This window comes from Copadichromis virginalis, linkage group LG8 (genome assembly GCF_057382275.1).
Source record: "Copadichromis virginalis isolate Kocher_CV1m ecotype Utaka linkage group LG8, C_Virginalis_male_GT1.1, whole genome shotgun sequence".
Lineage (NCBI taxonomy): Eukaryota > Metazoa > Chordata > Actinopteri > Cichliformes > Cichlidae > Copadichromis > Copadichromis virginalis.
In genome coordinates, this window is record NC_140625.1 from 21,044,210 (window position 1) to 21,058,840 (window position 14,631).

The 14,631-nt window shown below is 40.4% G+C and overlaps 3 protein-coding genes across 3 annotated transcripts; 2 read left to right on the forward strand and 1 right to left on the reverse strand.

The window, feature by feature from the left end:
• The first annotated feature begins 60 nt into the window (after positions 1 to 60).
• On the forward strand, positions 61 to 2,833 carry anapc16 (anaphase promoting complex subunit 16). The gene is made up of 4 exons (XM_085466483.1): positions 61 to 147; positions 435 to 588; positions 1,697 to 1,771; positions 2,191 to 2,833. Exons 2-4 carry the CDS (start codon positions 447 to 449, stop codon positions 2,298 to 2,300), a joined length of 327 nt encoding a protein of 108 aa, XP_085322609.1. The 5' UTR covers positions 61 to 147; positions 435 to 446; the 3' UTR covers positions 2,301 to 2,833.
• A 1,408-nt stretch (positions 2,834 to 4,241) lies between these two features.
• ddit4 (DNA-damage-inducible transcript 4) lies at positions 4,242 to 6,057 on the forward strand. The gene is made up of 3 exons (XM_085466481.1): positions 4,242 to 4,381; positions 4,620 to 4,842; positions 4,934 to 6,057. The coding sequence occupies exons 2-3, from the start codon at positions 4,659 to 4,661 to the stop codon at positions 5,431 to 5,433; spliced, it is 684 nt and encodes a 227-aa protein (XP_085322607.1). The 5' UTR covers positions 4,242 to 4,381; positions 4,620 to 4,658; the 3' UTR covers positions 5,434 to 6,057.
• dnajb12b (DnaJ heat shock protein family (Hsp40) member B12b) lies at positions 5,932 to 14,245 on the reverse strand. Its single transcript, XM_085466477.1, has 9 exons — positions 13,894 to 14,245; positions 10,451 to 10,628; positions 10,194 to 10,339; positions 9,933 to 10,106; positions 9,746 to 9,816; positions 9,486 to 9,595; positions 8,853 to 9,025; positions 8,544 to 8,682; positions 5,932 to 8,143 (listed from the first exon to the last, which is right to left on the reverse strand). The coding sequence occupies exons 1-8, from the start codon at positions 14,036 to 14,038 to the stop codon at positions 8,564 to 8,566; spliced, it is 1,116 nt and encodes a 371-aa protein (XP_085322603.1). The 5' UTR covers positions 14,039 to 14,245; the 3' UTR covers positions 5,932 to 8,143; positions 8,544 to 8,563.
• Between the last annotated feature and the right edge of the window lie 386 nt (positions 14,246 to 14,631).

The window sequence follows — 14,631 nt, forward strand, 5'->3', positions numbered from 1 at the left end:
CCCTATGAGTGTAAAATCTGCAATAGCTGCAACCCCCTGTCGCGACAAACGTAAAATGCGGTCTCTGTCGTAAACTACTGGTATACGTCTGAAAAACAACAAAAACTGGCTGGATTTTAAGTTGTTATATTTGCTGTGACATCGACGGTAAGTTGTACTTTTGAATAAAAATGGAGACTTAATGCCATATTATATTTGTTAATATTTCTGCTGGGTGGTTATCATCAACAGTATAAGCAGAATAGTTAGCTTTATTGCTAGCAATGTTGTATCATTAAAAATAGTGAAACAGTCCTTCCAAGCTAACCCCTACCGGTTGGTTTGGATGTTTAAAAGCCTTTGTGATTACTAGAGCACGAACCACCTTGCTTTATCTGTGTTTGACACATTAAACTGGTAGTAACAACAGTCGTTGTTGTGTGTGTTGTTTAAAGTTTATCGAGGCAATGGCCGCGTCTTCTTCGTCCTCTTCTGCGGGAGGAGTGAGCGGCAGCTCCGTGACTGGCTCTGGGTTCAGTGCTTCCGAGCTCATCCCACCAAGGAAAGTCCTCTATACGTATCCAAAAGGCGCAGGGGAAATGATGGAAGGTACGATGAAGGAAAACCGGATAAAAGTACTTGTATAAAAGCTGCCCAAATGCTCCCAAATAGCCAGGAAATAGAAATCATATGAAAATCATATATAATGCTAGGAGGTTTGCAACATAATACCTTAATATCATAATATCTGCCAACTTTAGTATAACACTGAGAATATATGTGCCTGTGTTTCTAAAGTATTTAAGAAAGATATGTTACTACAAAGCAGAGTCTGCCGCTCTTCTTCACAATCAAGAGCTTTCTCTTGCACATGGTAGACAAATTAAGATAAAGCAAAACCCTTAAGCCTTTTAAGCTGTGTGGGGCATGGCATAGATTCAACAAAGGTGCTGGAAACATTCTTCCGAGTTTCTGGTCCATATTGACATGATGTTATTAAACAGTTGCTGCACATCCATGATGCAAATCTCTTGTTCCACCTGGTGACTGTGGAGGAAGTTTGAATACAGTGAACTCATTGTCATGTTCAAAAAGCCTGTTTGAGATCATTTGAGTCGTGTGATATGGTGTGTTATCCTGCTGGAAGCAGCCATCAGAAAATGGGTACACCGTTCTCATAATGGGGTGGACATTATCAACATCAATACTCAGGTAATATGTGGCATTTAAATCATACTCAAGAAAGAAAATATCTCCCACACAATTAGACCATCAATAGCGAGATCCAGTGATACAAGGCAGGAAGGATCCATACTTTCATATTGGTCCCGCCAAATTCTGACCCTAAAAATGTGGCAGCAGAAATCGAGACTCATCTGACCATGCAGCATTTCTTGATTTCGTGATTCACTGATTGCATGTTTGCGTTATCAAGCCGCTAAACAGGTGTGCCTAATAAAATGGTGGTTGAGTGTATACTAATGGATGTTGTCTCTTAGGCTTTGACATTGTAATGTTTTTTAAAAAACCCAAAACTATTTTAGCTGTATTTTACTGTTGTTGTACTTCTTATGTCATAAATATATGAAATATTTTAAGATCTCTTTCTGATGTAGCTTGAAATCTATGTTTTGGCTTTTATTACCCTGGAGACGAAAGCTTGAATAAGAATTCTTTATTTGACTGACCTTTTTTTTCATTTTACGTTTCTTTTTAGATGGCTCTGACAGATTTTTATGCGAGTCTGTATTCAGCTACCAAGTGGCCTCAACACTGAAACAGGTTAAACATGGTAAGTCTAACTATATTTGCATAGCTTCACATTAGTCTTGGTTGATCTAATACGGGTGCCAAACCCATTTTACATTACAGGCCACATATAGCCTACCTTCATCTTAAATGGGCTGGATGAGTGAAACTCCCGTTTCTCACAGTGTAACTACAAATTTAATCCCTGCGAGATATATAGACGGTGAAAAAACACATTTTTTGTTTTGATCCGTTACTTAATCACGTTGGCATCATATAAATGGTTAGCATTATTTAACTGCATTTTAACTGTATAAAAGGCTAAAATTTATGCCCACCTTCAGTTGTTCTAAAGCCATGTGGGCCGAATTAAAATCTTTAGTTCTGGCTCCCAGGCTTTATATTTGACACCCCTGATCTAATAGAAACAGGTATACTAATGAGTAATGTCCATTCTTACAGATCAGCAAGTGTCTCGAATGGAGAAACTCGCGAGCTTGGTGGAGGAGCTAGAAGCAGACGAGTGGCGGTATAAACCTATTGAACAGCTATTGGGATTCACACCATCTTAAATAAAGAGATTCAGATGTCTTTTGCTTATTTAATCAGCCAAATAGAAGGAAAATGTAACCTTTTTTTTTCAAGTTACACATGATATTCCTTCTGTATTCTGTATCATAAGTTTAAAAGTGTTATCTGGAGATCCCAAATGTGAGATGTGTTATTTTATCACTTCTATATGATTGTTTTATTTTTAAACCACTTATTACATTAAACCCAGCATACTAAATAAAATCTTGTCAACAACATTCTTATAAATTAGTAACTACACAATTCACAAGTTAACAGATTTTCCATCTGCTTTAGGCTGTTCAAGATGATTCTCTCATTGGAATTAGCCTTCATGTTAATGTAAATACTACATTTGGTATTAAATCCCTGGAAGAGAAGCATTGTGTTTCCAAATGGCTCCAATGTAACTTATAAACATAAAGCCTGCTGCACTGTTGGTCTCTTCTCCTTTCTGTGTATGTCCTTACTCCACCAGCAATTGGAACAAAACAAAGAGAGCTTGTAAATAAAATCAGACTTGGGACATTCTTCACATTGGTTGCTGTTTGTTTTGCCTGGTGTGTATTTTGTCCAACTCCACCTCACTGTGTTAAGTTTTGTTAAATCCAAGGATAGAAAAGTATTTGTGCTGCTTTTTTTGTGGTATGTATTTTGATATTGCTGTTGTTCATTCTGTTCTTTGAACGAGCTAAAGTCTGAAACCCATCAGTGCAGTTTTCCGTGCCACTTTTGTCTTGTGGTGACAGTGAGTAAACGTGCAAACTTGGTGTTTTCCTCAGTGAATGATTGTCTTCAAGCAAGTGAAGGGTGGGAGTGTACAGAGTGTACTGTACTGTACTGAGTGTTTCAGGACGGCCCTGAACACAACAGGACACACCTCTGGCTGGAGCCTAAATTTCTTTTTCTAGTTTGTTTCTGGCCACACTTTCTGAGAATCCAATTAAAAAGTGATTTCTCATAGTTTTTGTTGTTTTTACTCAAGCTACTAAATCTTCTTACTCCACGTCCCCTGCTAAAGATTTCTGATAACTTTTTTATAGCACCCACCTCAGAACATAGTGTTCCTACACGTGTTTATGTATTTCAGTTCCTGTCTAACAAAGTACAGTGTATTCCACGCCTACACACGTGCAGAAATGCAGCGTAGCCTCTGGCTGCTTTCCAACATACAGCTGTGAGCAAAATGTGTAGTATGTAGCCTATGGCCCCGACACAAATAACTTGCTTTTGCATTCTAACAAATCCGCTATATGTTTTTACTCTCATACACAGTTTGTGTTATGCCTTAAAACACTTTGCTATCTTTTGTGATGAAGTAATAAATGGTGCAAAGATGCTACAATAACAACCCCCCGGCGCATTTCTGCATAGAACGTTGCTAAATAACTCTAATAATAATGATGATGATAACATGTGTAATTTCTGTGCAGTCTTTTTGTTTGTAACTCAAGGGTAAATGTAGAAAGAGGTGTCCCATAGCCGTTTTTATTATCTGTTTTGCCTTGAGCACAGCGCACTGAGTGTTCTCTGCATCTATGTGTGTCAGATAAAAAATTCTGATGTAATGGTTTAGCAAAACAGGTGACGTAATGTGCACTGCAACACTGAACCTGCTCATCCAGGCCTACATTCTGTTAAAATGTAGGTGCACATACAGAAAAACGGTTTACCAAATACCCACATAAGATATCAAACAAAGAAACAACAAGATCATTTTCAAGCCCACTCAAGTCCCCTGAAACATATCCATAACACTAGGGTCTGCTATTCATCCCCCACCACCCCCCTTCCTCCTCCTCCCCCTCCTGTTTGTCTTTCTTCTCTGCTGGCATGTTACCAGGCAAGAAGCAGCGCTGGTGTCGTGCCTCTCTTTTTGATTGGCTGGTTAGGGAGAGACAGGCGTGGCCTCGCAGCCCACATATATAAACATTGTTGCAGGACAGACTGCAGAGCTTGGCAGCTGGTGAGAGAAAGAGCAGAGGAAAGAAGTTTCCATATACAAATTGCAGACAATAACCGTTAAAACTACGCATCTTAAACATCCACCGCGACCTTGAACCACGCAGAATTTAAATAACGAGTAAGTACAATTAATTTATTTGCCGGTTTTGCTAGTTTACAGCTAATTTTGACAGTGAAACAGCTTCTAGCTGCAGTCAAATTAAAAAGGTGTTCTTTTTGAAAATGTTTATTGTTCATATCTTTAGCAGAAAGCTATACCTCAAAAGCCTGATATGTATGTTTAATTAAGTCGTTAAACGTGGAATTAACGGCAGTAGTTGGGTGCTCATCTGTTGCCTTTGTTTCTCCTGTGACAGTTGACCACATAAGCAGCTGATACTGCAGGGAGGACAACCATGCCTGAACTCTTTGCATATACTGACATCGGCAGCTCACCTCCTTCTCCAGTGGACAGCAGCGACAGAAGGCTGTCCTGGGGCAAACTGGTTCAAAGACTGACTGATTTCAGCACACCTGCCAGCAGCAGGAGTATGGAGTCAGGGTCCAACAATAGCAGCAGGAGTGATCTCTCAGACTCAGGTAAGCAATGCTGCATAGGCATCTCACATCTCATGATTCTTTTCTTCTGTATGCAAGTTTCAGGTTCTAACTCATTCTTGCTTTTACACAGGCTCAGATGTCTCAAGTGACTTGTGTGCCTTCAATGAGGACCTGTTTTATGATCCAATGGAGGAGACACTCTTAAAAGAAGTAGTGGACCTGATTGCACGAAGTCTGAGAGAAGCCAAAGACACAGATTGCGCCTTAAGATGTACAAAACTGCTCATTCCAGACAAACTTCTGGAGCACATTGGACAAGAGCTCCTTCATCTGGCAGCTAGTGAGCCCTGCGGTTTAAGAGGGGCTCTCATTGACCTCTGCGTTGAGCAAGGGGATGTTTGTGAGAGCATGGGACAGCTATCTGTGGACCCATACCTTGTCCCTACATTTCAGCTCGCTCTGGTGTTGAGGCTAGAGTCGGGCGGCCTTTGGCCTAAAATTCAAGGACTCTTTAGCACAAAGTCGCCTTCTACTCCAGTAGTGAGACAAGCTATTAAACTTAGCACTGGTTTCCGTGTGATCAAGAAGAAGCTGTATAGTTCTGAAGATCTTCTAATTGAGGAATGTTAAGTAATACAAACACTGATGTGCTTTGATGCTGACAAGAGGACAATAAAAGCTCACAAAGGGGCCTATTACTGTAATTACATGTATATGAAGCATTCTGAAGTGTATCAGATGGACTTTGTCATGATGTAGTCTACTGTTCCCACTGTAAAGGGGCTGAACTTTATGGTACCTGGAGCAGGCAGTGCTCCTAATACTCACTCACTGACATTCAGATTTTAAAATGACAACATGTAACCATCATATTATATCTGGTGACATGGCATTTACAAGTATTGGAAGTGCATACCTCAGTTTCTATTGAAACTAAACAACGGCAGCTAGCTATATTGTTATAGTTATTATTGAAGTTCATTGTGTTCTTTTTCTTTTTATACATGACAGTTAATTGAATTGGACAAAGCCTGATGAAGTGGTACACCAAGAGAACATTTGGTAACCTTTGTGAAGTGTGAAAGGCCTACCCTTGCTTGCCTTGTGCATTGTTTTTGCAAGCCGCGGCTAAGATTACAAATGTAACTTGATCTTGTGTTGTGCAGCCCTGTCCTGCTTCGGTTGATATTCAAATACTCAGTGAACTTTTTTTTGTACCTTTATCGAATGCAAATAAATGATTGTTTTCTAACATTTTGTTCTTTCTTCTTATTATTTATTCAATCTTTCATATCCAAATGATCCATAGTTGACTTCGCTGACAGAGTTAGGAGAGATCTAAGAATGAGAGAAAGCGAATGAACATCAAGTCTTCAAATGTGCGTGCATATGTGAACCCAGTCTGCAAAATCTACAAACGCAAACTACACTAGAGCACACCAGCTGGTGCGGTGAGGTACAGTGGTTAACGGTATTCCGATGCAGAACAGCTGACAGGAATATGTGGCAGCCATTAAAGCCACATTAAAAAAAAGCTAGTGTGAAATTTGAAGAAGTCAAAGTCATGAATCAGATGTGCAGCATCTGCAGTCTGCAAAAAAAACAGCTGAGTGTGTTTGTGCTGAAAGAATGTGACGCTGCACATCCTGCCAGGCACATTTTGCACGTCACTGAAGAGCTGAACGTGCACGCCGCCTTGTCTCTAGTTCCCTGTCTCTGTAAGCCAGCCGGCCGGCACACTGTACGTGCCAAATGCGCTGACTGAGCTTTTATCTCCCATTCTGTGCCTGTTCTGTTCAAAGCAGAGAGTCACACTTAGCACGTTTGAGCAACCATGTTTATTTTCATCTAGAATTAAAAACATGGTGGAAAAACGAAGTGAACAAGATCTGTATGGTTTTCTTATCCTCTCTTTATAATCTATTTCTCCAAGAAATAATACAAAGAATAAGTAGCATACTATAAACTTAAAAAGTGAGACAAAAAATGGCTTTTTCCGACAGATTGAGTAGAGACGTGACAGTTCCCAACTTGAACTGGTTAAAGTCTGATTTTGTGGATCGCCACGTCTCATTCTCATGGCATTTATTGTGAAGTTGTACTACATGTTTGCCCTTAATACATTTAAAGGAGGTAAAGTGACAGGGACATGTCCTAGTGGCTATCTCACACACAGCAGAAGAAGACAAATTTCAGGTGTTCAAGTGTCTAAAAAGCCTAGACATTTGACGTATTAGATTACTACTGCATAGTCTGAGAATGTGCATCTAAAATCAAAACCCCTCAAACTTTTCTCCATTGAATTACAGCATAAAATCAAGGTGGCATTCAATGTGGCATCTGTTATATTGCTACATAAATAACATCCATATGACTACATATAACTTAAGTATGGTCTGTTTTCATACCATTCCCCCCAAAACAAATATAAAGTGTTCTTTATGTTCTTTCTTTAGTGCTTGGAGGTTCTCATTCTTAGTATCCGTTTTGACGTTTAGACATGGAATGCGCCTCCCTGTGTACTCAGAACCATTATGCCAATCCTAATTGATTGGTGATTACATCCTCATCAAATTAGCAAATTCTAAACATGTTTTCATGACCACAAATCACTATGATTTTTATTTTCCACAATAATTTGTCAACACAACTTCCAGTTTTTCATGTATTTCATGTAACAGGGTTTTTGGTATATGTGCCTATCTCTTAAATACTTTGGGTCAACTTCTGTTGTTTAAATGTGCTATAGGCTATAAATAAAATAGATGCAACAGTCCCCACCAAAAAATAGTTTTGTTTTTATACTATGGTATTTTTTGTAATGGAAAAATACACAAACAAAAGAATTCATTTAGGAGTGTTAGCTCACTGGGTGCTAGCTGCCTAGCTTATCTTGAATAAACATAGCTTATTTGTGCAAGCTACTTAAGGGTGGTTGGTTCTGAATGACATGTTTGTTACGATCATCAGCCAATCAGAATTGGCATAATGAAATAAATATTTCTGAGGAATACCCAAGGAGGAGCATCGCATAGTGAGCCATCGAAACGAATGCTTTTCTGAGAACCAGAGTTGCGCAAGTAACCTAAAGTTTTTCAAACCCACATTTTTTGAGGATAGCAAGCTATTTTAAGTACCATTTCCATTCTAAAACACTATATTAACACTATATCTTTTTATCACATACTAGACTTCCACAGAAATTGTTTGAGTTAGTTTGTGTGATCTGTTTGGTGACGAGTGGTGCTGGTCTGCTCCTTGTTGAGTCATCTTCAGCCTCCAGATTGTAGAAATGCATCTTAATAAATTACTGGTAATCTTTTGTAGTGATTCTGGAAACCTGGAGACAAGAAAAAAAAAGCCTTTTTCAAAACGTCTTCACAGCAAGCTGGTTGACTTTTGTTGACTTTACCACCATTCTTTTTAGAGGTTCAAGTGTCATGAAGCTGTGATTCTGGTAAGTAAAATTAGTCTGATGTGCTTGCATGATACAAGTATTGACATACTGAAGCCAAATATGGTATTGAGAAAACAGAGGATAGCCAAGCGGAAAGCCTTCTGACGGGCTGTCTGTCTGGTTGTGTATTCAGTCTTTAGCCCCATGCCAGCTGGGATAGGCTTCAGCCCTCCTGCAACCCTAAGTTAATCAAGGGGAATCAATGCTATATATTGGAATGTCAATATTTTTGCCCCATCCCTGGTGCCAAAATGAGAAAATATTCAGAGTTTGAAGAACTTGCTTTGAATCATGAAAGCATTTTCATCCAGAAGAAGCTGTGATCTCGGACAACTTGGCGCAGCTTGGTGTGCGAGCCCTCTGTGCTCTTTGGTATAGATCGCTGTCCCCAAAATAGCGAGCTCTGTATAGCATTCCTTCCTCTGTAAAAAACAAACACACACACACACACACACACACACACACACACACACACACACACACACACACACACACACACAATTAAAAAATGATCTCAGCACTGATAATGACACTGACAATCACACCAATACTCATGCTTAAATTCAGATATAAGAATCATTTATTGTCATACTTTGCTGTTTCTCTTTCCAGCAGTTGTTGCGAAGGTTGGAAATATAATCATCCTCCACCGTCCGCTCCAGATTTTTCAGATTCACACCAGTGAACTCTTTGGAGAACTGCTCCCCCACATAATATGGCACCTTCAGGTTCTCAGTCAGCCTCTTCTGTGAGTAACCTGCTGACCTACGTGACAACAGGCCAGAGTGTGGGAGTGTTATCATATGACAGAATGCAGCACAGATCTTGCACCATCTGTCTGTCTTAACATGAGTCACTGCTGACAATGGTTTAAAGCAGGGCCCGAAACTGCAGGCGTATATCTGAACACACAAAGGCAGTGTACTGGGAACGGGACAAGACACATGACAGCAGCACAAACAAGAGGAGCTCTGTGATTAATTGGAACTAACAGAGGTAGCAGCAAATTAATACGAGGAGAAACAACCGCCAATACTGTGAAGGCAAATCTAACACGACCACCCAGCTTATGCAAAGATCGAGTGAAAGCACAAGTACCGTGAAAAAAACCTGGGTTGGATTCTGCTAACATAGAGATAATCTTTTGTCTAAGTCCCTCGCAGTTTTGCAGAACAACAGTTAGTTGTGTTACTTTAGATTCTTGTGTTACAAGGATCACACTCACGGCCTGAAGCTGAGGCTGTAGGAGGGGCTGTTGACCATTATTTGACTGAGAGCTGACACAATAACCAGGATGAGGATGGGCATGACTTGCACAAAGAGGGCGAGACCTCCCTGTGGAAAAACACATTACAAACAAACACACACAGTCTCTGAGAGAAGCCTCAGCTTGTAAAATGGCAGATGACTAAATGTCTCCCCCTGCAGGCAAAACATAAACAACTCTATACAGTTACAGTTTAGCTTTTTAAGTATCAAACTTACATCTTGCTGTCGCTCTCTTCTCTCCCGCCTTTGGTAACGCATCCGCCCATTATTGTATACGTGAGCATGGCCTAGATTGATTTAACACATTTAGCACATAAAAAAACGCACCACAGAAATATATATTTGCAATTAAAATACTCCGTCTCACATGCATTATATGGAAACACCAAACTATGAGACTAACTTGATGGATAACCTCCTCCAAAGAACATATTAAAGAGCTCTTCAGGTGAAATATCCGGCTCAAAGTTTCCATTGTCTGGGCCGTGTCTGGAAGGATGTCTTCTCCCTTCCTCACACTGATCGTACTGTCTCCTTTTGTTAACATTGCTCAGAACAGCGTACGCGCTGCCAATAGCTGTTGGAAAGTTAGAACATGAAGCTGCTATAAGTTGCTTTCTGTAAGTGCTATATGAACCTTGGATGAGTTTAATCACCGTCTTACCTTTAAACGCCTCTGTTGCCCCAGGAGCGCTGTTCTTATCTGGATGGAATTTCAAAGCAAGTTTTCTATATGATCTCTTCAGTTCATCCTCTGAGGCATCTTTCGACACCCCGAGAATTTCGTAAAAGTCTTTACATTGTTTTATCCTGTGCAGAGAGCACATGATTACAAATTTCAATCACAATTGCAGTCAATATACCCATCAAGGAGTTTATTTTAACCAACAGTATGTTTATGTAATCAGCAGTCTTACGTACCTCCTCACAGCTTCTAGCTGATCAGCCATGTAGGATTTTGAAGACTCTGCAGGCTTTTCTTCAGGTCTGGCGTTCTCCTTTATGTTCTGCCGTTGTCGAGGCTCCGACACCCCGCTGAAGTCTGAATGGATATCTTGTCTGGGTGTAAATCCATTCTTTGCTATTACATCCAGCAATACTAGAAGATATGTTCAAAGATATTCTATCAAGTACTCAACAGCAGTTAAAAACACAAAATGTTCGATAGTGGGACTATCCATGTCATCAAGCAGATGTAAAGCTACCAAGCAATCAAGTTCAATGGTATTATAAGAGCTTCTTGGGGGCAGAGTATACAACTATAGCTATGTTTGAAAATCATTAAACTAAATATAGTTTTTGTTGGAGGATCTGTCTGCTTGTTGCAGCTTTATTTATTTTATTTTATTTTCAGATATGCTGTGGCTGCAGTTTTAACAGGTTTTATATTTATATGTGAGGTGGGTCATGGTCTAAGGCGTATCTGGGGTGTATGTGGGTGTCCACAGGAATCTAAGAAGAGGTAAAGTTGGGCACAAGCACATGCCACCATGTATAGTGGTGCAAAAAAGTATTTGCATCCTTCCTAATGTCATATTTGTTTTGCACATTTGTCCCACTTCTATGTTTGAGAATCAAAGAAAACTTAATGTTAGACATGGATAACTCAAATATAATACAAAGTGCAGTTTTTATATCAGGATTTCATTTATTAAGTGAAAAAACTAACCAACCTACCTGCCCCGTGGGAAAAAGTTATTGCCCCTTAAACCTAATAACTGGTTGTGCCATCCACGGCAGCAAGAACTGGCATCAAGCATTTGGGATAACTCACAATGAATCTTTCACATCACTCTGGAGGAATTTTGGCCCACTGTTCTTGGCAGAATTGTTTCAGTATGAATGGTCTGTTTAAGGTCATCCTAAAGTATCTGAATAGAATTTAACTCCAGACTTTGACTAGGCCAACCCAAAACCTTCATTTGGTTTTTATTTAAAGGTGGACTTGCTGGTTGCTTTTCAGTTACTTTGTGCGATTGAGCTTCAACGCAGGAACCGATCGCTGGTCTGATGTTCTTTTTATGAAATGCTGTGTGTTTTATGCCAGATGCAAAGGCACTCAACCTTTCTATAAAGTTCAGCTTTTGTCTCATCAGTCCACAGAATTTTGTGACCTTCTGGATGAGCCATTGATGTGCTCTTGGAGTACTATTGGTACTCCAAGAAGTACTCAATTATCAGAGAATTTTGTTTGATGATCTGAAGCATGTAAGTGGCACAAATGTACAAAAAAAATACAAAAACACAAAAACAAGAAAAAGACAAACTTTTTCACACCAATAAATATAGTACATTTGTTTGCATGTGTGGCTATATTGATCACTTTTCTGTTTTTATTCAGCTGAATGTTGTATTTCTGTATTTATTTAGTATTGAGCTACAAACCAGATTCCAAAAAAGTTGGGACACAAAACAAATTGTGAATAAAAACTGAATGCAACGATGTGGAGATGGCAAATGTCAATATTTTATTCAGAATAGAACATAAATCACGGAACAAAAGTTGAAACTGAGAAAATGTATCATTTTAAGGGAAAAATATGGTGAAATGTCATGGTGTCAACAAATCCCTAAAAAGTTGGGACAAGGCCATTTTCACCACTGTGTGGCATCTCCCCTTCTTCTTACAACACTCAACAGACGTCTGGGGACCGAGGAGACCAGTTTCTCAAGTTTAGAAATAGGAATGCTCTCCCATTCTTGTCTAATACAGGCCTCTAACTGTTCAATCGTCTTGGGCCTTCTTTGTCGCATCTTCCTCTTTATGATGCGCCAAATGTTCTCTATAGGTGAAAAATCTGGACTGCAGACTGGCCATTTCAGTACCCGGATCCTTCTCCTACGCAGCCATGATGTTGTGATTGATGCAGAATGTCGTCTGGCATTATCTTGTTGAAAAATGCAGGGTCTTCCCTGAAAGAGATGACGTCTGGATGGGAGCATATGTTGTTCTAGAACCTGAATATATTTTTCTGCGTTGATGGTGCCTTTCCAGACATGCAAGCTGCCCATGCCACACGCACTCATGCAACCCCATACCATCAGAGATGCAGGCTTCTGAACTGAGTGTTGATAACAACTTGGGTTGTCCTCTTTGGTCCGGATGACATGGCGTCCCACATTTCCAAAAAGAGCTTCGAATCGTGACTCGTCTGACCACAGAACAGTCTTCATTTTGCCACAGTCCATTTTAAATGATCCCTGGCCCAGTGAAAACGCCTGAGCTTGTGGATCTTGCTTAGAAATGGCTTCTTCTTTGCACTGTAGAGTTTCAGCTGGCAACGGCGGATGGCACGGTGGATTGTGTTCACTGACAATGGTTTCTGGAAGTATTCCTGAGCCCATTCTGTGATTTCCTTTACAGTAGCATTCCTGTTTGTGGTGCAGTGTCGTTTAAGGGCCCGGAGATCACGGGCATCCAGTATGGGTTTACGCCCTTGACCCTTACGCACAGAGATTGTTCCAGATTCTCTGAATCTTCTGATGATGTTATGCACAGTTGATGATGATAACTGCAAAGTCTTTGCAATTTTTCGCCAGGTAACACCTTTCTGATATTGCTCCACTATCTTTCTGCGCAACATTGTGGGAATTGGTGATCCTCTACCCATCTTGGCTTCTGAGAGACACTGCCACTCTGAGAAGCTCTTTTTATACCCAATCATGTTGCCAATTAACCTAATTAGTGTTAATTGGTCTTCCAGCTCTTCGTTATGCTCAAGTTGACTTTTTCCAGCCTCTTATTGCTACTTGTCCCAACTTTTTTGGGATTTGTTGACACCGTGTAATTTTGAATCAACATATTTTTCCTTTGAAATGATACATTTTCTCGGATTAAACTTTTGATCTGTCATCTACGTTCTATTCTGAATAGAATATTGACATTTGCCATCTCCACATCATTGCATTCAGTTTTTATTCACAATTTGTTTTGTGTCCCAACTTTTTTGCAATCCGGTTTGTAGATTGGCGAGCTCAGAAGGATAATACCTGTGTTGTCAAAAATATTTTTTGAAATGATCATGGGAAAGTAGCATGTAGTAATCTTGGACATCTAGGACTTATTTAGCCTTTCTCCCAGTCCACTCCTGTTCACCTAAATTAAAGGCTTAGCTTTCTGTTAGAAAAGCAAATTAAAGCACTGCAGACACTTCATTTTAAAGTGAAATTCGTACAAAAAAAAGAATGAGAAAAAACGCAGAAGCTGCATAAATGAACCAGCTAGCTTAAGAGCTATCAAAGGCCCTGGCTACATGCGCTGCTCATGAGGAGTGCAGGTGATGCTGCAGGCTGTGGAGGTGATGATGCGCATCTTCGCAGCTGAATGTGCGCCCCCCTCCCCCTTTCCCCCCATATTGACTTACCTTTGGCTTTCTCTGTCGGGAAGAGCCTCTGCGCCTTCTCCAGGAACCTCTGCGCCTTGTCCGGCTGTTGGTTGGTTAAGGCGGCCGCTGCAATGTCAATGCAGCGCTCCGCTTCGTCCCTGTTTACCTCCATCGCAGCAGGCATCAGCAGCAACTAACTGGACCAGAAGTAAATACGGGCGCCTGATGATGACGCCAGATAGATGCTGCAGGAAAAAAAAAAATGTATCAGTCAGTCGGTGATATGCATTCATCAATGTGGTGCTATTTTTTTGTCTGCTGCTGGTGCATGGGGATTGGAGATTTTAGTAATAGGTGAGCCCTGTTTGCAGAAAATCAACAGTATCGGCTGCGTGCGCTGCCCCATTTTCACCATTAGATGGCGACAGATTGCCATTTTTTTTTCAAATGTAGGTCAAGAGGGTGAACACCCATTGGTGTGTTTATCCATCCGTCCAACCATCCATCCATTTTCTGCTCCTCGCCCGGGTAAATATGGGCCGTGTGATCCTTAATTTGGCCATGCAGTGTGTATCTGCAATTTCCTAATGTTGTAAACCTGCTCAACATTTGGCAATAAAACCCTTTCTGATTCTGATTCTGATTTTGCAGCAGAGTCAAAGCTCTTCTTCACAGGGTGACGTAAACAGCCTTTTCGACCTGTTCTGCAGTGTTTATGGAGACTCAGTTGTTTTTTTTCCCGTCATGCCTAAAATACTTTTTCTGGTGTTCAGCAGC

Coding starts and splice junctions, on each gene's coding strand:
- anapc16 (XM_085466483.1), top strand. CDS start 447: ATGGCCGCGTCTTCTTCGTCCTCTTCTGCGGGAGGAGTGAGCGGCAGC. Junction 589..1,696: donor CGCAGGGGAAATGATGGAAG/GTACGATGAAGG, acceptor GTTTCTTTTTAG/ATGGCTCTGACAGATTTTTA. Junction 1,772..2,190: donor ACTGAAACAGGTTAAACATG/GTAAGTCTAACT, acceptor CCATTCTTACAG/ATCAGCAAGTGTCTCGAATG.
- ddit4 (XM_085466481.1), top strand. CDS start 4,659: ATGCCTGAACTCTTTGCATATACTGACATCGGCAGCTCACCTCCTTCT. Junction 4,843..4,933: donor GAGTGATCTCTCAGACTCAG/GTAAGCAATGCT, acceptor GCTTTTACACAG/GCTCAGATGTCTCAAGTGAC.
- dnajb12b (XM_085466477.1), bottom strand. CDS start 14,038: ATGCCTGCTGCGATGGAGGTAAACAGGGACGAAGCGGAGCGCTGCATT. Junction 10,107..10,193: donor GGCAACAGAGGCGTTTAAAG/GTAAGACGGTGA, acceptor ACTTTCCAACAG/CTATTGGCAGCGCGTACGCT. Junction 9,817..9,932: donor TGGAGGAGGTTATCCATCAA/GTTAGTCTCATA, acceptor AAATCAATCTAG/GCCATGCTCACGTATACAAT.